At 39.9% G+C, this 25,183-nt stretch overlaps 1 protein-coding gene across 2 annotated transcripts in view; it reads right to left on the bottom strand.

Moving 5' to 3' along the window:
• The window catches only part of FRMD3 (FERM domain containing 3), a 226,847-nt gene that overhangs the window by 34,231 nt on the left and 167,433 nt on the right, over window positions 1–25,183 (bottom strand). For both annotated transcript variants that reach the window (XM_084628730.1, XM_084628729.1), the window contains exons 7-10: window positions 13,343–13,430; window positions 10,841–10,929; window positions 7,384–7,447; window positions 4,465–4,553 (exon numbers count right to left, since the gene is read on the bottom strand). In XM_084628730.1, coding sequence (XP_084484856.1) covers window positions 4,465–4,553; window positions 7,384–7,447; window positions 10,841–10,929; window positions 13,343–13,430 — 330 coding nt within the window. The remainder of the gene's footprint in view (window positions 1–4,464; window positions 4,554–7,383; window positions 7,448–10,840; window positions 10,930–13,342; window positions 13,431–25,183) is intronic.

Genomic DNA, 25,183 nt, shown 5'->3' with positions numbered 1-25,183 from the left:
AATTTCAACATAAAATTACATGTGAAACATAACAGAGTTATCTCACAATTTAGATAGTATGGAAAGACTGCATACCAATGAGTGATTATCTGGATAACAGAGCAAGAAAGTAAAACACGTGCCTACAGGGCCCAAAGAAGTTTATATATACACCATGTGAACCAACCACCATAGAACCCAGCAAGGGTTCTTACAATATCCTGTATATGGGAGGATTAGGACAGAGATGTGGTTACCTCCACACTGCCTAGCCATGCCAGAAGGACAGGAGGTAATGGATGTGGTTTAATAAGGCCACATCTTTATTCACCTAAAAATCTGGAAGAACCTGGCAATAAATGGTACAGTGCAGATCATCATAATTTGCTTAATCATTTCCATATAATCCTCACCTGGTCCCAACCAGTCCATTACTGGAATCCTGCCAGGCTCCCCCTGTTGGAAGTGAACGGGGGCTATAAAAAGAGGAGGGGGAACCGTCTCCCTGCTGTGAGACACAGTAGCCCCAAAATCCCCCTCCCTCAGCTTCCTTAAGGGATGCTTTCCTTCAAATCCTTTTCCAGTCCATTTTATCTGATAACTGTATCCCTTCCATTATGGACATCTGCCATAAGTTTTATGTACTACATTGTGACATTATAGCCTAATCACCCCTCACACACAAATACACACCCGTCCCACCAGGTTCCAGACCTGCTATGGGGAAGACAAGTACCCTGCACAACCTCGGCCATTTGGTGGTGAGGGAAAAACTATTTCCCAGCCCCCAAAGAAAAGGGCAACTAGCATAGTGAGTAATGAGGAAACCTGGCCCTTTTACAAATTCATGGGTGCGAATGCCAGCCTGATCTGGGTAAGAGAAGGCTTTTTTGGGACTGCCTGGGATATAAATACCCAGCCCTCACTCTCTCAGTCAGCAGGAAGGGCAGTGCCCTCCCCAGACCTGTCCCAACCGCTTCTTGCTCCTCTCCCCTTTCCTGTTCCATGTTGGTAAACTTTCCCTCCCTCCCCTTCTACTACCCATTGTAAGGGGAGGGCCCCTTAAAGTGGCACAAACCCTTTTTCCTCCAGCAAGCCACACAAGGACTCCCCACATGGATGCTGCAGTAAGCATGCTGGTATTACTGAAACAAATATGAAACAAAAGAACAGGAGTTCCTCACTCAGAAAACAGCCAGAAAACATATTTTCTGTGTCTTCACACAGTCTATGTACATGTAGAGTCTACCTAGTCCGGTCACTTTGAATCAGCATGCAACAGCCTTTGGCTACATTAATCAGAGCTTGAGGGAGGGAGGGGGTCTGGCTTATGAACATCAAGGAACAATATGGCTCCAGATATGCCAACCTCTCTGCTATTTTGTAGTTTTGAAATGTCAGGTGGATTTCATATTTCTTCCCCAACCTTGAAGAAACTCTTATTTATAGCTGTGTGCAATTAATCACACAAATATTTTAATACAAGGCATGATTAAGGCATAGGCATGTCTAGGTCCCCAGCTCCTAGAGTCACATGAAGAGAACAGAATCTCAGCCTTCATTTTTAAAAGAGTGAAGTTTCTACTTATTATGGTTGAAAAGAAAGCTTGAAACCATGATTCAAATTTAACCAAGGGAATGTCTCACCAGCAGGAATTGCATGCAAGTCTGTTTGGTTTTTTTTTAAATGAAAATATTTTTTGGGTAGCAAATTGATTGTAAGTAATTTTGTGTAGCCAGTCTACAGAGTTTGTACTGTATGTAATGTTCCAAAGTAGAACTATTCATAGAGTCCAATTTTATCTTGGTTAGACTTTCAGCAGGGCTGCACAAATATTATGCTGTTGTATCACTTAGAATCATAGAATATCAGAGTTGGAAGGGACCTCAGGAGGTCATCTAGTCCAACCCCCTGCTCAAAGCAGGACCAAGCCTGACCTTAAAAACCTCTAAGGAAGGAGATTCCACCACCTCCCTAGGGTAAGTTTATGCACTTACAGTGCAGTTTATGTACTGTTTGGCAAGGTGGTCCGGTGCCAAGATAGGGATATGGGTTCTGTCTATCGTCCCACCACAGTTAGGGAACCCCATTGCAGCAAAGCTATCCACTATGAGCTGTACATTTCCAAAAGTCACTACCTTTGTTAACAGGTTATTGATTGCCCTGGCTACTTGGATCCAGCAGCCCCCACTGTAGATTTTCCCACTCCGAATTGATTCCTGACTGACCGGTAGCAGTCAGGTGTTGCAAACTTCCACAGGGCTATTGCCACTCAGGGCAGGTCTCATCTCGGTATTCCTGTGCTTCAGGGCGGGGGAAAGCAACTCACAAAGTTCCATGAAAGTGGCCTTACACATATGAAAGTTTTGCAGCCACTGGGAATCATCCCATACCTGCAACACTATGCAGTCCCACCAGTCTGTGCTTGTTTGCCAGGCCCAGAATTGGCGTTCCACTACTTAATTGGCAACGTCCAATTTCATAAAGAACTTTATGTTCAGAAACACCAGCAATTTTTTAAAATTCCCCAATTCTGGGTGAAAAGGTGGGAGGTTTCTCTGAATCCCAAATCTGTCTTTGCTGGTTCTATACTATTATCCTAGGCTTTGGTTCACAGTTTTCTTTGGTCCCTCCAGGCTTCTTTTTGACTCTTTCCTATGAGCCATTGGGCCAGCTTTCTTTACTGTCTATGGCCCCCTTGTGCTCCTCTCATCTCCCTGACTTTGCAGTCTTCTGGCTCTACTGGCCCTTTTCTGGTCTCCTCAGCTCTGTTATCAATTTTATAATGTCTTCATAAATCTTCACATTCTCCCACATTACTCATTAATGAAACAGCCAGAAAAATCCCTCAACTTCCTCCAGCAGGCTAAGGAAATACTTCCTTCTTTCTTGTAGCACATTAGTAGGTTTTGAGTGTAGATGGTTTGCAATGCTAAGCAACCTATCTTCATTTCATTTTAACTCTGTAGACTGTTTATTTATAGCAACCACTAATCTAATCTACCAGTGTACTCCTGTCCATGGAATGCTACTTCCAATCCTCACCTTCTCAATTAGTAACATACTTCCACTCGGTCTACAGACACTGAAATGAAACAGGAGAGTATATTTTCAAAAACTTGACGAAACAACCTCACAGGGTTGTATGGAAGCCACATGGAGAGTGTGGCAAGGAAAAGAGTAGATGGGGTAATGATGCCTGAGACCCACATTATGAATATTGCTACTTGGACAGCAAAATGTCAGATGATATTTTATACCAGTCCACATTGGACATTCATACTTTGACAGCTCCTACTGTCTAAAGGTGAAGAATGTTCTTAAGTAGAACCTCTGTAATGATTCAGCTTCAAACATAGTTTTCAAATGGAATATAACTAAATTAATGGCTGTATTGTAACAGGCCTATATTTTATGCCTTTCATTCAATACACTGTTGCATCCGTGTTAAACTGAAAGAAAGAATCTGCTTCAACATAAAACAGATAATTAACAACCTTGTTAAGACACAAATTCTATCTCCCCAGTCACAAGTCATTCCCCCTCCCCTCAGTGTTGGCTACTTTGCAAGCACCAAAGACACAGCATTTTTACAAAACAAAGTATGCCAGATGCTGTAAAGAAACTCAAAGTAGCAGGAATAAAAAGAACATGTCCAAAGGGAAATGTTAGTATACAAGGCGAAAGATCTAATTAAGTAAACTGGGGAAAGGAAAAAAATGAATGAGTACCTTTGATGATTTATCTGCATGGTATCTTTTGAGGTGTAAGAGAGGGGATAGTTTCTGGACTTCTTCCTTCTCTTGCAACTGATTTATAGCCATTTACTTTTTGAACTAGATGAGTGGCGACTTTCCCAAATGCATCCAACAGGAGGTCCACCTTTTTGAAGTCTATTAACCCATGCTGTGGAATTCCTAGTCACCAGTTACCAGCCCTTGTGGCTTCACTGGAAAATAATGTTTATTCAAAAATGCCCGTAAGAATAATACTTACGGCTCAGCACTCTCCTAGCATAGATCTCAAAGCACTTAACAGAGGTAGGTAGAATTATTCTCACCATGTTACTCAGAGGAGAAACAGTTAAGTGCCTTGCTCAAGTTTGCAGAGGTGGTCAACAGCTGAACCAAGAGTAATATCCATGTTCCCTGACTCCTGGTCTGTCATCCTGTTCACTTAGCTACACATTGCTGCTACAATCTTAGCTATTTGGAAGAAAGTTCTTGATCCTCCACCCTAAAAAGCACCAAATGCCTCCTCAACTATTATCCTCGTTTGTAATGAAGTACTACCTCACCTCCTAGTATACCAATTTGCATATTTATCCAAATATGCTTTTTTGGCATCTACATTTAATGATGCAGCAATACTGGTTTTGTCTTCCATCCTGTTAAAGACACATAGAAAATTTCACATGGAACCATCTTCTACCCTAGTTCACACGCTTTCCTTTTACAATGATGAACTGATGTAGATTTACTTACTTATAAAAAGCCTGGTTCTCCACCCCACACTTCCAAAGATGCTTGCAGGCTGCTGGTGTAGAGGTATGAAATGACAACATAGCCTTTTTCTAAGTGTAGAAAAAAGAAATAAGAAAAAACATAAAAGTTGAATTCTTTGAGACTGTGGAACGGATAGAAACTCTGTCCACTAGAAACATTTAGGACCAAATTTTCCTAAGTGACATCAATCCACACTTCATTGCAACCCATTTGCACTTGATTTTCCCCTCTATCTGTGAAAATGGATTTTTCACATAACCAAGCTACTTTTGTGGGGGAGAAGGAGATGGTTGAGTGATTTGTTAAGAGAGAAATGGACTCAAGGTCATACCCATTTTAGCTGTAGGTAGAGAAAGCTGAGTTTTACGCAAATGAAGCAACATCCCAATTTTCATATTTAATGAATATGCATTACCTCAACTCCCCTGTCAAATCCTTGAATTCTTTGCTTCTTCTGCATATAAAGATAATAAATTCTCTCCCTCAAAGCCATCACTTCCTTCTTGAGTTCCCCCCACCCTCTGACCTGGCTCTCCCTTGACTTTCCACTATGTTCTCCTCTCTTGTTCTTGTTCTCCACATAGGCCCCTCCCCCCACATAGGTTCTCCCCCCGTCCTCCTTCCGTCTCTCTGGCTACCCATTCTCCCTGCTGACCGGCTCTCTTCCTCACTACTATGTCCATCCCTATCTTTGACTCTTTATCCACTACTTCAAGCTTCCCCCACCCCCAACCAGCTTTCCTCATTTAAATCTCCCTATTTCCCTGGACTGACTCCCCCCATACCATGGCTCATTCTATATTCCCCCTCTAGTTTCTGGTTCCCTGTGTCTAGCTTCTTTCTTCCATCCTCCCTCCCCCGTCTAGATTGTGGTCCTCAACATGGCCATAGCCTTAGAGACAGCGATGCCCAACATCACTCTGACCTGCATTACTCTACCAACCTGAAGGTCATGGGCAGGTTAAGAGGTATGCTCTAGGCAGAGCCTCTGTGGTCAGAACACCAGAGAATGAACAAATACTAGAAGAAACTAACTATACAGACACTAGATAGTGAGCTTTTCCCACAAGTCTGCAGTTCTCCCACTCAGCTGCTTGGGAGTCCAGCAGGATGCACCTCAAATCAGAAGGCTCCCAAACACTCAAGAGACTTTAAAATTCAAGTCTGATTTAAGGCCCATGTAACAGGGTCAGCTGCCTCTTGAGTGCTTCTTGTGTCTGGGGTGACTCTATAGCACCCAGCTTCAGTTTGCCTTTCTGGACTCAACTCCCAGAAGGTTTCACAAGTCAAACAGCAGCAGCCTTTCTTGGGTTCTGGCTTATTAAAATAAAAGTCAAAATAATTCAAACTGTCCTCAAAATCCCAACATAATTCAAGCAATCACACCAAGGCTCCTCTTAACTCAAGTCTTCCACTGATCCATGTCTGCTTTGTCCAACTCTCTCTGGCTCTGAGGGTATATCTATACAGCAGTTAAACACCCACGGCTGGCCCCAGTCAGCTGACTCAGGCTCACAGGGCTTCAGCTGTGAGACTGTAAAACTGCTGTGTAGACATCTGGATTCAGGCTGGAGCCCGAGCTCTGGGACCCAAAGAGGGGGTAGGGCTATGGCTGGGCCACGGGTTTTTTATTCTAGTGTAGACATCAGCAGGCAAACCCCCTTTGCTGGTGCCCTGGTTTCTCAGAGTCACTGCAGGAGCCTTCTGCTCACTGCAGCTCTTTTACAGTAACAACCACAGCATCCTCTCCCTGGTTCCCCCTCTCTCTAGAAACCAGTTGCCCTCTGTCAGGCCCCATAGTTAGACTGTTAATAAGGCTCAAGTGGCCTGCCAGTTCCCTCCTAAAAATCCCAGTCCACCCTGTAACAGCTGTAGCAAGCTGAGCACCCACTCCAGCCCTGAAAGGATTGGAAAAGCCCTGCAGAGGGCTGGGGCTGGGGAAGGAAGTAAAACCCTGGCTGACTGGGGGAAATGGTGGCAGCTGAGGGCCATGCCCCAATCAGCACCCAGCTGGCTCTATAAAGGCTTTGAGCCAGAAGTTTCAGGAGAGTCTCCCTCTATAGGCACAGGGAGAAGGGCCTGGCTACAAACTGCTGAGCAGGATGCACAGGGCTGGGGAAGGGCCAGAGGAGCTGGGAGCTCCAGCCTGGAAAGCCCTATTAGGTATGGGGGTTGTAGAGGCAGCAGGTCCACACCCCCTCGCCTCTAATGAGTGGCTTATACTGCAGTCTGCTCCAGGGAGCAGAGGGGCTAGTTGGTGACTGGCAGTAGCCTAAGATGGAGGTGAGGTGGAGATAGTGGGTGGAGGTTCACATGGGAGGGGGAGACCCAGAACTGTGGAGGTACTGCCAGAGGGCAGCACCCAAAACAAGGGCACCAGGGTCCAGGAGGGACATGGGGGCCAGGGGCAGCGAGACGTTGGCCTGAAGGAAGCGCTCTGGAGGCTGGATGCTAATTCCCTGATGATGACCAGCAGGAGGTGCTGCTGGGTGAGTCTGCATCCTGTGACATAGCCCACTTGAAAATTTAACCATAGGGGTCAGGGGCTCCTATTTTATGCTGGTGCAATTCCCACATTTAGATAATTTGACCCTTAAAACTAGACTAGGTAAACACTAGGGAACAAATTATATGGAAAAATCCCTGCACTGCATGGTTGGATTAGATTAACCTAATAGGTGTTGTCAGATCTAATCCCTTTGTCAAGTTAGATACCTTTTTCTCAAACAATAAACAATCACAAGTTTATTTTTATTTTACATGTAATCTACAATATATGAAATACAATTTGTCAAACCATCTGTTAAAAAACCTGTTTTAAAATTAAAATACACTAGTGACTTTTTAAAACTAAATCTAAATCACTCATACAAATTTAGTATAAAACTAATATCCAACCTCTTTCTGAGTTCCAAGCACATAAAATGTCTTCCCTTCAAATTTCAATTTACAGACATCAGCCCTAAAAAGAAAACAACTTTTAAGTAAAGGAAAAAATTGCAGTGAACAAAAGTGATGTGCATTTTCATGCAAATTTAACTGATTCACAAATGTAGAGCAGGCTGTTATTATCTCATCAACAGTGCACTCTTGGTAAATAATGTAAAATCCATAGTGCTAGAGCAAATAATATACTAATTTTCCTCAGAGTAGAGAATATAGACTTGGGGTGTTATGCTTTCCACATTGTTGTGAGCCTTTAAAGAGTTCCTTTGGACCAGGGAGGAAAGAGAAACTTACATTTATTTCAGCGTGGGCGTGCACCTGGCGCGGTTCACCCCTACACCTGAGGCCTGCCCCTTTTGCAGCGTGAGGGAGAACCTGGCGCATGCCTATCTCGAATGCGCCAGGTTGCAGCCCCTATTCCAGCTCCTCCAGAACCTCTTGTTGAGGTTCTGGCTACACCTTTCCCCACACTTGTTCCTCTTTGCACACCCTATCCGTGGCCCCACGAAGTCGCGAGACCTCCTCGTCAACCTCCTCCTAGCTCTGGCCAAAGTCTATCTACAATACCAGGAGGAGGATGTTGGACAAGGGGGTGCTCTGCGACTGCGGGGCCTATCCCGTTCCTCCCTAGTTTCACGCATCCGGACAGAGTTCCACTGGGCAGCGTCCGCTGGCTCCCTCAACAGCTATGAGGAGCAATGGGTTCTCAGCTCGGTGTCCTCATCTGGTATCCTCATTTTGAACCTCTGACCCTCACTCCAGTCCTTGTTTTTCATTAGTTGTCCCCCGTAATCAGTTGGTCCCTGGGTCCAGTGGTCCCTCCCGCTAGGCTGGGGGAGGGGCCCTTAGCAGTGGGTGGGCTTGCGCCCACCCACTTCCTGGGTTTTCCAATAAGAACTTATATTTATGCTTCAGAATTTTTCTTATCTTTAAAATCTTGGAACCCATTTGGTACTTAAAATGAAGAACAGGTAAAACCTTTAGGAGCCAGATGCTGCACAGAAAGGTCTGGAAGTTTCCATACAGAATGCTGCAAATGCATCTTATTTCTCACCAGCAATATCCCATCTATTTGCATATCTGCTTATTTATGCATTGATGTCACTCATCATTGTATCTGAACACTTACAAATAGCTCATAATATGCCAAAATGCATGGGTTTTTATGATGCTTAGTATCTCTAATATTGGGTACAATGAGATAAAACATATATTTTACTGTGTGTCCTAATCAAGATTTAAACCACTAAAAGAGGACATATCAGTAGTGCAATAACCTCCTTCCCCTCCTAGTTTATGTATTTTCATTTAATTGCATGATAAATTAAATGAATAAAACTATTAAAATTACTGTAGTTTCTCAAACATTTCTAAGACTTTAGCAAGCAAATGGTTGGCGCTGAAGAGATTCTAGATGCAAAGAGGCATGTGCTACAAAGAAAAAACTTTCTAACAGGTACTGCATTTTAATCATAAATGTACCATATCAATGAAAGGACGGAGGATTACTCAGACATTTTAATTGAGCCTCTGTGATAAGCCTAATATTTTGCTGCTTTTTTCTTTTTTGACTGACCCATTTATTTGAGATGAGCATGTTTTGCCAGTACACAATGAAAGGTTTGAACACAAGGGAAGATGCCTAAAGGTTGCAGATCACCAGAGCACCATGTGCTCCAACCACATCTCAACCAGACCCCTAGCCCCGTCCCCAAGAATGCTTTCATTTGACTGCAGTTTAGAGAAATAGATAGAGGTGGCTACTCTGACTTTAGGCAAGCGGGGGATTCCAGACTGGCCAACTTTATGGGTTTTTAGATGTTTCTGTACATCTGTAGGAAAAAAAACAGTCTACAGAGAAATCCCCATCTGTACGGCTTCTCTTCCCTATTCCCCCACCTCTTGGGGAATGGCAATCAATGACAGCTCTGTTCCATCCCCTTCTAAGATGATGCTCTGGGAATATTTTGTGTGAAGAGCCATCTAGGAGGCAGTTGCTCCTGTCATCGGTTCAGCAATTTCTCTGATTACTTGAACTTCCCACTTAAACCTTTGGAGTTAAAATGGGGAGGATGGCTGAGGCGTCAATGAAAACTCTCCCAGTGCTCCCCACAATACTTTCAGTATGTGTGTGGGGATGTTTTGCAATTAAAGTGGCATGGAGTGTTGGTTTTTGGAGCGGCGTTTGGTTTTATCTTGCAATGAAGGTGGTTGTTTTGAATGGAGCTGCTTTTATTAGCAATTAGCAAAATTAAACTGATTTGGAAGAAGGGGTTATTTTGCAATGTAGATGATTGGGGAGCTGGAACTAAATCCTGGTAATAGGATGAGACGAATAAAACAATTTTCCAGGAAACAAATGGCAAAGAATATGAAATTCTGAAGACTTTTGCATTTCTTCTTTCCTCTATCCTTCTTTCTCTTAGTCTTGGTATGTATCTACAGAATTATTCAAAATTGTACACATTTATGAAGACTTGAAAGTACTAGGGTTTGCTCCAAGAATGTTGGAAGGTATGGGATTAGGCTATGACAAGAGAATCCCCTTCTGGGGCAGCAGTAATTCTCTTGTACCAATGGAGTGATATAAAGGGAAATTAGCCTGTGCCAAAGACCTGGCTGTATGCCACACCAAATACAACTATAACTGCCAATAATTCTAATCAAAGTAGTGGCCTATTCTAGAACTTGACCATTGACCTTCTGCATAATCCATTTTGCTCATCATAGCTATTTAAAATGAAAATAAGTGGAGTACACCATAATTTCTAAGTTATTCCATCAACCTCCGAAAAGCCGAAGATGTTATGAAAGACTGGAAATGCTGGCAAGGGAGCTTCAATCTGCCTTCACTAATGTTGTCATAGCTTCAGATGTGCCCTATAACAGTGAAATCCTTGAGATATGAAGCAAGTTGCCTTAAGAAAGAAAAAACATTAGGACCAAATCTACTTATATTTAGAAATCTGAAAGGGAATGATCATTTATAAACATATAAAATCCCACCTCCTCTCCCACCTTAAGTCCTTCTTTAAAAAATCCTATTTTTATTCATATTTGAATGAGAAATTGACAGCACATTCAAGAGCCAAGCATAATGTAGTAGGAATTGTGAAACCTTCCTATGCACCCCTGCCATTATACCTCCAACGTCATAGCTATTCAATTTTTGAGCATCTCTGTCAATTAGTTTGACTTATTCAAGTTTGTCATGTAGACTAATTTCCAGTAAGAAGTAGAATGAGACCAATTTCTTTTTCATATGTGATCTAAAAATCCTTGGAAAAATAAAATGCGAAAGGGAGAAGAAGTGAATCTTCAATATTCCACCTCTAGTTTCCTTAAAGGAATTAGGGGGGAAAACACAAATAAAAGAATATTTAATAATCTAATTAGTTGATATGCTTACCATTTTAACAAATGAATTCTTTTATTTCCCTGGAAAACTACAAAGCCTGTTGCTGTGAATCCTAAAAAGGTAGTGGTCCCGGTTGAATCCTTAAAATAAGAGAAAAAAACACAAATTAAAGCTATTTGTTTGTTTGGTTCCCCCCTCTCCGCCCCCCAATATATAACATTCATGGTTGATGGTGTAAAGTCTTAGTCCATTGTAGTCACAGACATGGTATCTGTGTTTTTCTTAGGACTAAGCCTTAACAGTCAACTAATTTTTTTTCTCAACATCTAAGTTCAATCACCAGCTATAAAAAGTCTTGTTTGTTTCTTACTATTTGACTGGATAAAACAGTCTTATGCTTTTTCTTCACATGTAGATTTTGGCACAATGGTAGCACTTAAAGGCTTATTCTTTTCTACGAATACATACACAAATAGTCCCATTTCATAACAGAATGCTCACCAATACAAGCAAGGGATTCAGTTTTGCCCAGACGTGGTATTCTCATCTTATGTCCTTCAGCCTTGAAATTCGTAGGAAAAAACTCTCTCATGTGATTTCCAATACTTCACAATATAGTCTGTGCTGGAAATACTGACACAAGACAGTCTTTCTTGCTGTATTTAGATATTTCCAATTTTGGTGGAAACCAGAAGTGCAAATATAAGTGGTTTTCTTTTAAATTAGTACACCAAACTTTTTTTTTGAATTCCACAAAGGAAAGGTGGGATTCAATTTTTTTGAGCAAAAGGTTAAGTCCGTTTGTTTTACACTAACCAGCTTTCCTATGCCTATTTCCAAACTCTCATTTGCCTGGCATAATCTGCTTCACTGTTCTAGAAGCTTTATTTCAAATTATTATGCAGTCAAAGAATATTAGGGTTTTTTTAAGCTTCCTGTGGAAGGTAAAAGCAAAAACACAGAGGGACACAGTTTCAAATGTAAGTACCCTATTGTGATTACTATTAAAAAGTCTATAATACCCATACGATGACATCTAAAATAATGCGGAATGGTTGTCATCCAAAGCTCACTGAGGTAAAGGGAAGTCTTTTCATGGACTTCAGTGGGCTTTGGATCGGGCCCCATACCTAATTTAGAATAGAAATACCTGCAATAGTGCAGATACCGCTTTGGATAAGGGTTGACTGTTTAATGGTGAGCACTGTAAACTGCTACATGTGTGCGTGGGATCTATAGGTCACTTAGTTTGCCCCATAAACCATGTTGGAATGCAGTATTGTTGAAATATAACAATGTAAAGTAACAAATAGAGCATCATAAAAACGGGCAACCTTAAAAGCAAATTATACAGGCAATGCACCATCACTCAAAAACGCAGATGTATGGTGGCTTCATTTGTACATGAGACAACTAGTGGTTATAACCAAAGACACCTTTGTAAAAGAAACACAGAATAGTAGTGGACTGTGAAGTTGAATACATAAGTACATGTCCAATTCACCCTTTTGTATATGCAATTTCCTGTTTGTGTTATGGTTTGTATATGTGGCTGCTGCAACTGAAACACTTGTGTTTGAAATGTCAGCCTAGAAGTCCTATTGGTGGCGGCTTCTGGACAACAGTAACACTGTTACTGAAATTCTTGGAAAATGTCAAGTATTTCCCATCTAGAGTATTTGTTTAACTCTAATATACTGTTTCTCAAGAATTGCATGCGCCATATAAGATTGAAACTTAGTAAACCCCTCCATAAGATGGCATTAAGAGTGTTTTGAATGGCAAAGAAATTATCAAAAAGAAAAGGAGGACTTGTGGCACCTTAGAGACTAACCAATTTATTAGAGCATAAGCTTTCGTGAGCTACAGCTCACTTCCTCAGATGCATATCGTGGAAACTGCAGCAGGCTTTATATATACATATATATTCTCTGTGTATATATAAAGCCTGCTGCAGTTTCCACGATATGCATCTGAGGAAGTGAGCTGTAGCTCACGAAAGCTTATGCTCTAATAAATTGGTTAGTCTCTAAGGTGCCACAAGTCCTCCTTTTCTTTTTGCGAATACAGACTAACACGGCTGCTACTCTGAAAGAAATTATCAGTTATCAAAACTTTTCCCACAGTACACCTGGCAAAATATACTCTACTTAATATGTTTAATTAGGCTATTTTCTGTTGACTAGAAACAGTTTGAGTAATAACTGTTGTAAGAGGACAGCACAGAACTACAAGTTGTTCACATGGTTGGGATGGAATTACAGTACTTGTGACCTGCCAGGACCCCTCAAAAATCTCCTCATACTGACAGAGCACGCTAGAGTGTCATACTATGAAATACTGCCTATGCAAGACACATAGGTCTTCTGGGACTGACACATAGGTGTTTGTCAACCAACATTTTACAAAGCTGCAACATCTCTCACTTTCTGGGGAGGCTCTTTTAGAAATGTTTTAGTACACATGGCTGGATAAAAATGGGACTAATTCATTGAATCTGATGGTTTTATTAACCTGTAAGATAATTTAGGTTTAAAAACCCTGAACTATTACCTTGCAAGGATGGGGATCAACACCATAGGTTTCCAAAGAATGTGCTTTCAGTAGTAAATTAAATTCAGCAACAGCTGGGCTCCGTCCTCTGAAATTACACAATGCAAATGTATCAATTTAACAAAAACAAGGAAAAATGTATAATTCGGTTCAGTTCAGTAGGCCACAGTCATCAAAACCAGACAAAGAAAGAAAAGACCTACCAACACGTACACAATTTCAACCATATAACATTTCAAAGAGGGAACTCGGAGATCTTTCATGTGACTTCTGCTGGTGCTCTGCCCTAATGCCTAGTCTTTTCAGATTAAGTTTTGATGGTTTTTGCATACTGCCAGGACTCCAGTGATCTGTGCAGTTAATCAGGGTTATCAAGTATCCATGAAATGTTCTTGTGTACGCACAAGTCGAGTCTTACCATGAAATAAACCTCAGCAGCTGTTTTTTCCACACACAACCTCCCAAACTAATTTAAAAGGATTGTCCAGATTAAGATACATTCCTTCCAGCTCAGGGTATTGACAAGGCAATCATATTACACAGACTACTGAGACGCATGCCTAATTATAGCAAACCCCACTACCACCACCGTAGTTTAAAATCTGTCAGCATTTCTATTATGACAGGTTTCAGAGTAACAGCCATGTTAGTCTGTATTCGCAAAAAGAAAAGGAGGACTTGTGGCACCTTAGAGACTAACCAATTTATTTGAGCATAAGCTTTCGTGAGCTACAGCTCACTTCATCGGATGCATACTGTGGAAAGTGTAGAAGATCTTTTTATATACACACAAAGCATGAAAAAATACCTCCTCCCACCCCACTCTCCTGCTGGTAATAGCTTATCTAAAGTGACCACTCTCCTTACAATGTGTATGATGATCAAGGTGGGCCATTTCCAGCACAAATCCAGGGTTTAACAAGAACGTCGGGGGGGGGGGGGAACCAAGGGGAAATAGGTTACCTTGCATAATGACTTCGTCATTCCCAGTCTCTATTCAAGCCTAAGTTAATTGTATCCAATTTGCAAATGAATTCCAATTCAACAGTTTCTATTATTATTAATTTCTATTATATGGCCTTATTTTTAGGAAGCGCTCCATAATCAACCACAAATATTCACTAAAGCCTAAAACCTGGAATGCAAAGTCAACCCCGAAGCAAATTTTACTGGTTTTAATTCCTTCATTGCCAGCTTCCATTATAAACCATTGCAAGATTATTTTTTTAAGATGCTGTGGAATGCCGATATTTTCAAAGAGAGGTATTGGTGATTTGAGAGACAACTCTTTGTGGTATCCTAATATCTAGTTTGCTTTGACCACAGCTGCACACTGAAGCAAGGACTTCACTGAGCTGCCCAGGTCCCTGTCCTGAGGTGATACAATCAGTTAAGTACCCTGTAAGTCATCAGAGTAGTTCAAATGCTTTCTTCCAATGTGCATGATTTTGCATTTACAAAACATTGAACTACATCTGTGTGCTGCTTGCAGTGTTATCCTTGCTTGCTTCGTTCCTCTCTGGCATTCCTCAGTCTCCCTGGGGGTGACTAACCTAAGCACCTTTGTCATCTACAAATTTGGCTATGTCACAGCTCACCCCTCTTTTCAAATAATTAGTAAATATATTAATCAACATCAGATCTAGTACACAATCTTGCAGCACCCCGCTGTAGTTCTCTTGCCATAAAGAAAATTCACATTCGTTTCTATGCTTTAACTTCTGTCTCTTTGCCAGTTTTTTATTCAGGAAAGTCTAAGTTATGTTCGTTCTCTACTAAAAGACCATAGATGAGAGATCCAGGAACAAAGCCCAAGTCTCCTGAGTCCCAGTCTAGTGCTCTCTATCTCCTGAAGAACAGTGCCTCACTGACTCACTATTTACTTTGGCATGTCTGTTCCTTATAATCTACATCAGAGCATTGTAAAACATTAACTCGGAGAATAAGAGAAGAGCTAGTCAACAATTTTTCATTGAATTTTTTCATGATAAAAAGTTTTTTGGAAAGAAATGAGTTTTCACAAATTTTGGTTTCCTTCCAAACAGATTATTATTATTAAACTGAAAAAAATTTCATTTTCTTTCAAATCAAAATTTTCATTTCACTTCAAGGTGAGGGTTTTTGGGTGGGGTAGAGATTGGGAAGAACAAGGCATTTCTTCACTTTTCCTCAACTTTTTCCAGTAGGAAACAAAAGGGTAAAGTATGAAAACAAAGCCATCTGAAATGAACATATTTAGCCACACTGAAAAAATTCCATGAAAAATTTTAAAACTAAAAATGTTCATTTTGTTCAGAAATTTTTGCAGAAGAGGAAACCCACGTACCTCTTTTTGACCAACCCTACTGAAGTGTAGTGTAAATCAAGTAGAAATAATGAGCCAGACCAATATAAATGAATATTATAAATTCTACAAGATTTTGCCTCATACTTGTAGATTACAGAGCACAAATTGACTGAAATAACTTCAGTTGTTTAAGTCACACAAATGGGGGGAAACTAGAGAGACTCTGGTTGCTCATTCAGAACTGGTCCTTTTAGTAGAGCCCGACCTCAGAAAATCCATGGATTTTCTGTCTCCCTTTGCTGGAAGGAAAGTATGCACTTTTATGGAGTAGCAGAAATTTTGGAAGCTAGCTTTTAAAATTTCTAAAAGACAGGTTATATTTAAAAAATTATATCAAAAATACAATTAATGTCCTTCATGCCCAACATAATGGGAAGAGCTCTCCAAATTCAATGATCTTTGTGCATGTCACATCGCATGCTGTACTCAAAACACAGCAGGGTGGGAGGTTGGGTCTTAATTACAGACATAACTCAAAATAGCTATTGCACAAAGTATTAAAATAAGAAAACAAAAGTGCAAAATACAGAGATGTTTTTAAAGTCAAGCGCAGTATCAAATTTTTAAAAACGATATGCCCTCTATCAGGGGAATTATAGCCAACCATTGGTAATCAACTGCATTTGCAAGCAACCTAACGCACAACTGTGATAAATGAAGTGGGTGGGGGTAGCTTCCTTTGATGGACAGCCAGCCAGTTAGCTGTAAAATCCCTCTTGGTAGCTGTTCTTTACTTGCTTTACCTGTAAAGGGTTAAAATCCACCAGATAAAGGGGAAAAAAAGTGAGCACCTGAACAAAAGAACCAATGGGAAGGACAGAACTTTTAAAATTGGGAAAGAAACTTGCCCTTTGTCTGTTGCTCTCTCTGGGCTGAAGAGATGGGCAGCAGGAATGCTGTGTGAAGTTTGAACTGGATATGAAAATGATCAGATCATATCCAGAACTACTTTTAAAAACCCAAATATGTAAGTAAATTAGAAATGTTTAGGAAGACACGATTAGGTTTATTTCTGGTTGTTTTTTTTAAGGCTTGTGAACTACTCTGTGCTAACCTCAGATGCTTTTGGTTGCCTGTAACCTTTAAGCTAACCCACAAGAAAGCTATTTTGGGTTCTTAATTTTTGGAATTGCTCTTTTAAAATCTAGCAAAAGCTTAAGTTCCAGATGTATTTTTTCCTTTTTGTTTTTAATAAAATTTACCTTTTTTAAGAACAGGATTGGATTTTTGGTGTTTGATTAGCTGGTTTTCTTTCTCAGGTCTTTCTTTGTTTTCCTTCTCAAGTCTTCCCCAGAGGGGGTGTGTGTGTGTGTGTGTGTGGGTGAGAGAGAGAGAGAGAGAGAGAGGGCTTGAGGGTACCCCACAGGGAGGAATTCCCAAGTGCTCCTTCCTGGGTCCAAGAATTTTTTTGCATTTGGGTGGTGGCAGCGTTTACCAAGCCAAGGTCAGAGAAAAGCTGTAACCTTGGGGGTTTAATACAAGCCTGGAGTGGCAAGTATTTTTTTTAAAATCCTTGCAGGCCCCCACCTTCTGTATTCAAAAGTGACAGCCTTGACATGGTGTCAGAGCGGTGGGATTATTTTAAACCAGAAGGACAGACCTCAGGATTTTAAAAGGACACATTTTTCATTTTGGTTGCTTGAAAGGCAAGGAGTTCTTTTTCTTTTCTTTGCTGCCTGAGTGGGAACAAGCACCAAAGGATTAGATTGCAAAGCCAGGGAGTACAAGAAGCATGTTTTGTTTTGTTTTCCCTAGCTTTGTGGCAACGAAATAGGCTAGAGAAGGGGATGAGGTTGAGGTCAGGCAGCATTACTCTTCTATCCATCCAGAGGAAAGTTTTTGCTTCTGTCTTATTGGCCTGACCCTCAGATATCTTTAGAAAAAAGACCATAAATTGGCTTCACTCCCAGCCATTCCACAACAGAGCAAATCTTCAGTGTGCCAGCTTATGGAGAAGGCATGAAAATTCGAGCATCCCATTCACACTGCATCTGTTATTTCACGACCGCTTTTCACTATTAACAGGGAATTGCTTTGACTGATTTTGAAACTTGCAGGCTTCCTTGACAAACTCTGTAGAATGTTCCATCTCTTATATGATGGCTCCTCAAGCTGCATTCTTGTAAATGGGAAAATAACTGCCTTCTTCCGAATTACATCAGGTGTTCGACAAGGATGCATTGCATCCCCAGAACTCTTCAATGCAGTCAAAGACTAAGTGCTTGACCAGACACTAAGTAAATGTATTTTAGGCATACCCTTTGATAAGAACCTTACCAACATCGATTTTCCCAATGGCATAGTGCTAGTTATTGAACTAGTGGATGAGCTGGCTGTGGCACTGAAAGCCCTGGAAAGCTGAGCCTGAAAATTAATTGGAGAAAAACCAAAAAAGTCTTCCAGTTGGTGGTTTTGGACATGCTGTGGGCTCTAGAATCTTAGTGGGCAACCATCCAGTCAAGATTGTCAGTGATTTCATCTACCTTGTCTCTATCAATAACATGGTCAGCAACAAGAAAGCACTTGAAGCCCACATTGCAAAATTGTTATAAATAAGAGGGTACCTCATCGAGAACGTCTTTCACAAATCAAAGACCTTGATAAGCAGAGAGATGAAGCTAAGGATATATGCTGCTTTGGTCAATATGTGACTTGTGGCTGATCACTATAAAGAGGTTGGACACCACTCAGATGAAGTATCTACAAATGATCAAAAACATCAAACAGTATGAATTCAAGTTGAATGAAGAGAGCTTCTTCCTAACTAGACAGATCATGCTCTCTCAAATGGATGTCCAGCACTCTCTAAGGTAGTACGGTCATCTATTCTGCCTGAGCTTTCCTGTGAGAAATATCTTTGACTTTGACCCAATGAAAGCAGGATGGAAAAGACCCCACAGAAGTCCTAAAACATGATGGCTGGATGGCATCAACAGACATGTCCCTCACAGCCATCCTACTGCATAACATGGCAAAATTGTCTCAGGACAGATCATCATGGAGGCACAGAACATGTTTGACCTCTATGCTGTACAAGCATCATCATGAGAATGAACCAAACTTTACCTTAATAATCTAATTGGCCCTTTTCATGGTGAGGAGATAATTTCCTTTTCTAAATAAATGTACCTGTGTCAAATCCTAACATCAGGGCGAGCTGCAAATTGATCACTGTCTTAACATTAGATGCTACTTTTGATCAAAGACTTAAAAAGCATGCATGTAATCTAATATTCGTAAGTGTTCAGCATCCTCACTTTCCACTGAAACCAATGTAAGCTGTGAGCCCTCCACTCCTCTAAGGTTATACAGGTTTAAACAGCATAGAACAAAGTCCCTTTTGAGATTCCACTCAGGGTTGTTGATGCTGATCATCCTGTACTGCAAGATAGATCACAGGGACTTTCTATGAAGGCCCTCCATCTCTGAAATGGTCTCCACCTCATTATATGAGATCACGTGTGGCATCTTTTAGAAGAACTCAAGACATTCAAGTTTTCTTAAGTTTATGTAGATTTGCCTGTGTCCTATAAAGGATTTTCTGGGTGATTCATTTCTTACTTCTCAGGGGCAGCTACCAGATTGTGTGGGGTTGCTGATTTTTTTAATCTTTTTTTATCCATGCTAGTTGAGAATTCTACAAAGCCATGTGTCTAGTATGCTGACGTCCGTACATAGTTTTTAGTTTGCCCTTATTCAGACAAACTTCCTATGTGCTCAAGAACAGTTTTGATTGCAGGCTACATTAAAACCCAAGTAAAGACTTCAGGACTTGGCATTAGGTTTTTAGAGCGGAGACGAGGAGGATTAAGCACTAAAACTATCAGAATGAGGCACCATTTAAATACAAATATATTAAAATTACTAACAGTGCCTTTTTTACTACTGGGCTAAACTCAGTTAGTATACCATTTTTGACTACATTGCTTTGCATTAGTTACAATGAAATTACCATGCAGATAACTTTATAGAGAAGTGCAGAATGAAAAATCTTCTAAACTACTTTCTAACCCTGTTCCGTAGTTTGTCACCGAGTCTTTTAAATTGAAAATAGCAAGACAAAACATTGCAAATTATCTAAGCAATGGCACTGCTGCTCTTGGAATTCCCCTGGCAACGGGGATCACAACAGAGCAAAAGCTTTAAATTATTCTGTATGTGGAAAAAGAAGAAACACCAGCAACTAGTTAACAGCCTAACTGCTGAAATCCTAGTGGAAAATTTGAAAGCCAGGAAAACACACAAACATCAAGTCCATCCAGGTATCAGAATCCTTTGTGTTCTTTACGTAAATTTCCCATTCCTGATCATAAAATTTTGAAGATCATTCATTTAAAACAAATATTTACAGTATTTGATTTAATACCACAACAGTAATAACACAACTTTAGTTCCTTATCAGATTTCAAAGCACTTAACTAAGATTTCTGAAGTCACACTATCTCAAACTGTGTTTAAGCAAACCACCTTTTAGATATTTGTATCTCAACATAATGACATTCCATCATAACAAAGCAGTGATGAAAACCACTTTGTGCTCCAGGAGCTTATCCTAGGAGACAGACAGCAGTGAGACTGGCCTGTGCCCAAATTGAAAGCCCTAGTAAACCTACTTCCTAGGACACAGTTCTCAATGTGAAGGAGAAGGGGAAGGAAAAAGCTGGCCACTTCCCCTTATTGGATAACCCAAAAAAACCTCTGCACTCAAGAAACCCTTAACTGGAATGCAGAGAGGCATCTGGATTCATTCAGCTTTGTGATGAACAGCAGAACCCAATCCCCAAAGTCTATATCAGCTAGAGGATGATAAACATGGAGAAGACAACAAATGCCTTCTACATTCATGCTTCCAACTACCTTTTCTAGAAGAGAACTTTGCTGGGAAAGCAGCAGTCTCTGGGCAGCTCTAACAAATGGCACAGCATAAGATGACCATATTTTTCCACTTTAGCAAGTCATTCCTACTACTGAACAGCATGTGCTCCTGACTCACATGAGATTCCTAGTAAAATCATGCAAACCAATCTAAATTTTGTTCCTTGTTATTCACAATAGAAGTATGGGGTGGATTTTTTTGTGTTTTGTTTTTTTTAAAGACACAGAGGATTTCTCCAGACGTTCCACTGCTGCTCTAGTCACCATTTCTGAGACACATCAGCTGGTTTCATATGGAGATTGCTCCTTAACTCAATGCCTCCAAAAATTCTCTCCAGGCTTGCTGTGTAAATGTTAGTTCTGGTCTGATTCACTCTCTCCACCCTCCATTATTCACACACAATTACAGATTGAACTTGTTTTTAAAAATTTCTTTGAAATGTTTTTTCCTATGAAAAACTGCTTGTTTTCCCCCCATGGAAGTTTCTGTTTTTTCTGAATATGTTTTGGGGAGTTTACATCAAAAATCCAAACCCAAAACTTTTCTTTCATTTTTGGCAACCAAAATCTGCAAAATTTCAACCGATCTTTTTTGCCAAAATGAGTGAAATGTTTCAGCTTTTGTTGCTGAAATATTCCATTTTCTGGTTGTCAGTATAAAATATTGCAGAAAAAAATACGACAATGTATATAATTTTTGTCAAAAGAAACACTTTCTGACCAACTAGTTACAGGGCTTACAAAGCTTGAAAGGGTGCAGATATTTTGTGCTGGCCTGGGTCCTTATTCTGCTTAATCTCTATTCCCATCCTACAATGTGTCTCCTCTGATGTTAACCCACATTGGCTCCTTAGCTGTAGAGAAGGCGTTCAAAGAAGGCAGACTAAAGGAGTAATGCTAGTGGACAAATGACTGCCTCCTTTAAAATTGGACAAGGCAAAGCCATTAGACTGAGGTTCGTCTGCTGAAGGGATCTGCTCACAACCTCTTGACAGGAAAAATCTCTCACTTCAAATAGACTCATCTGCCTACGTACTGAGACCAACGCAGCTCCCACAGCACAGCAAACAAACTATCTGCCTATGTCAGTCAAGACTGAAATGGAAGCCCATTAATCCAGACCGGTGGTTATGTTTGTTTTTTAAAAATATTCCATAGATTTACAATAGCCATTTAAATACATGCTGAAGATATTGAGGGTTTTACTGACTTCTGAAAAGTGCAAAGTGAATTGTGGTTGATGCTTGTTCCCCCAAACGCAGTTTATACTAGAATGGGCATGTTGAGTACAATGATCATAAGAATGTAAATTCATTCTCTATCAGACATTTCTGATAACTGTCTGGTATTACTATGGCAACACAGGCTGGGCAGTAGCTATACAGCTTGGATACTTCTAATGCCAGCAATAGAAAGAATTTTCACCGTTAAAGGGCAAGATCTTTACTTTGATGTAGTTATTTTCATCCCCAATGATACGAACATGCTTTACAAACTAAATGATAAACTAAATATTAAGATCACTTCATTCACCACTGAAATGCAGCCATCTCTAAATATGAGCCACTTGTTTCAACAGCTTTCAGATTTAATTCAGTGTCCCCACATAAAACAAAACAAACCACTATCAAAATAGCTGCTTTTATAAGACATGCCAACATTAAGCATAGAAATGTCTGGGACTCCTGGAGTTAGGGGTATCTGCCCTGCAAAATCAGGATGAATGTACACGATAATATTTAGTAGTAAAGTAACAGCCAGTTGAAATTGCAGGAATAAGTCAGACAGACAGAATGCAATTTTGGTAATGAATACATTTTATTTAAATTATGGAAACAAAAGACATATGAATATATTTAAACTGACTGTACTTAAATATTTTCCATATTAAGATGGTCCTTCTAACGCTTCGATGTCATTTTCTTCTCAAAAGAAAGATACCCCACAATGATCACTGATTTCTTATTTGTCTGCAACCAGATTGAAAAGTCTTTTTTTAACTGTAATACATCATCTTAAAAGGTACAACTATGCATATATCAGTCTAAACAGAGGTGTGATATAGTTGAAAGTTTATTATAATAATTACCTAGTTTCCCCTAAACAATAACCAGAAAGTAAAACCAAAACTAAAAGGTCAACCAATTATTTGTTTTTTCTATAAAATGAAATGGCCTATTCAATCTACATCCTCAAAATCTAAAAGGTAAGGTGTTTCTACAGTAGCTGAGAACTGAATTAGATTCACAGCCTTTTCAAGCATTTGCTTTTGATGTCTTTTAAGGACATTCAGTCTTCTCTACCAAATGCAGCTCTACCTTTGCTGGGAGATTAAGTTATTGAAGAGAAAACTGGAGAAAAGCAAATGTTCTTTTTATACCTAGAGAGGTATACGTTTCCTTAAGAATTTCAGTTCCCATCAGAACAGTCTCTCAAAGACCATTAAGATGATGTTGGAGCATTTCACTGCAAATTCTCTCACCTCTAAAACATACAATGGCACAATTATGTTAATTATTTGTTCTCTGTAAGTCATCAGGCAGTTATTGATCAGTGTTGAAGAAAAAGCCTCAAAACATTTGTGCGAAAACTTACATCCAGCACAGACAGTTATTTAAAAGTCTTTTTTTTCCCCAGGGAGATACTTTAGTAAAGTATTTTTGACTTTTCCACTAAAGTATCATTTGAAAAGAATGTCTTTACTTGAGACTGCCATTTACTAATGGAAAGGGATCATTTCCAGCCTTTCCACTTGCTGCATCAAAAATATTTGCTGTCATGTTAAGATGAATTATCCTCCTGCAAAACCTCCTTAAAACTCTCCTCTGCCATATTGCCTAGAAAAAACGTAAGTTATGTTGCTAGCATGCTGATACTTCTGCTATCATGCTGACCAACATTGTCTCATTGTTTCCTTGTACTTCCCCATCTGCATCCATCTGTTGTCTCTTGTCTTACACTTTGACTGCAAGCTTTTGGGGCTAGGAGCAGTCATTTTCTTCTGTTTATATAGCACCTAGCACTATGGTCCATGAATAGATGCTCTAGTAATATAAATAAATAATAACAAGATGATATTTATTTTCAGTGTGAGAAATATAAAAACAGATTATTAATCAACGCTTGGTGTAACAGAGCCTTCGTTTTCAGTTGTTGACATTCATGCTAGTGTACTTTCCAGTCAAACTGGCAAAAAATATGCCAGACCACTACAGTCTTGAAAAGGAAATTTGAGTATCACAACCCTAGCAGTCTTAGTTCTTCTCATATGTCTCATCTCAGGGAATCCTGGCTGTCAACAGCTGTTGCACTGTTATCAAAATGGTAAATCCTCCATTAGAAAGTCATATGATTCCTTGTAAACCATACAGTGTATTTGTGTCTTTGAACAAAGAGCAATCATTTTGATTCCAGTAAAAACATTTGTGATGTTCAGCATTATTGTTCTGTCCTTTAAAGTGAATGCAGGTATTGTATCAGCAATAGGGAAACCATTTGGAAATGGCATATTTTCTTTCCTCTGTAAAAGGAGTTGCATAAAGTCATACACTAAGAGCTGCATCTCTAGTTGGACCAATAATTATTATGAACGTAGTAGCCCAAGGAAGCAGAGTCAGTTATGTAATAGAAAACATACAGTCTGGTGAAGGAACTACAGTAATAGAGACTAATTACTGTGGATGTTTTTCTACATTTTCAAATATATTTTAATTACAACACAGAATACAGTGAACAGTGCTCACTTTATATTTTTATTACAAATATTTGCATTGTAAAAATAATAAAAACTATTTTAATTCAGCTCATACAAGTACTGTAGTGCAATCTCTATCACTGAAGTGCAACTTACAAATGTAGATTTTTTGTTGCATAACTGCACTCAAATACAATGTAAAACTTTAGAGCCTACAAGTCCACTCAGTTGTATTTCTTGTTTAGCCAATTGCTAAGACAAACAAGTTTGTTTACATTTATGGGAGATAATGCTGCCCGCTTCTTATTTACGTCATCTGACAGTGAGACTAGGCAGTTGCAGGGCACTTTTGTAGTCAGCATTGCAAGGTACTGAGTGCCTTTCTTAAAAAGACAGTGCACAGCTTCTGAGATTTGTCCATCAGCCAGCTCACACTGTCTGTCTGTCTCTCTCCCCCTCCCCATCTCCACAGAGCAGGTGAGAGAAGACAACAGGACTCATGACAGAGCAGGAGAACTTTCACTGAGTGCTTTAAAGAGACAACGAACGGCGTCTTAAACTTCCCCAGCACATACACAGTCTCTGTGTCACACACACAGTCTGTTTCACAGTCACCCCACAACACATACTTGTATCATCATTGTTGTTGTTACTTTCTTGGCACTTCCTAAAATGCACGCACATTCTTCAATTTTATTTTTTCAAAGTGTGTTATTTTAGTGTTTTGATCAATCTATGCATTTCATAATTTGTATTTCTCGTACACTTGAATTTAATTCTTTGAGCAGTGAGTTCTAAAATGCCTAACCTGCCCTGACTGGAGTAATTATCCCTATTGTAACTTCTTAAATATATATATATAGATAGATAGATAGGTCTTTTGTTTCTACTGGTGGTGCACATCCACACTTACCTTAGTGCACAT

Source organism: Lepidochelys olivacea (genome assembly GCF_965140295.1).
Source record: "Lepidochelys olivacea isolate rLepOli2 genome assembly, chromosome: 5".
NCBI lineage: Eukaryota > Metazoa > Chordata > Testudines > Cheloniidae > Lepidochelys > Lepidochelys olivacea.
The sequence above is the reverse complement of the archived record's forward strand: the minus strand, read 5'-3'. Positions and strand labels throughout refer to the sequence as shown.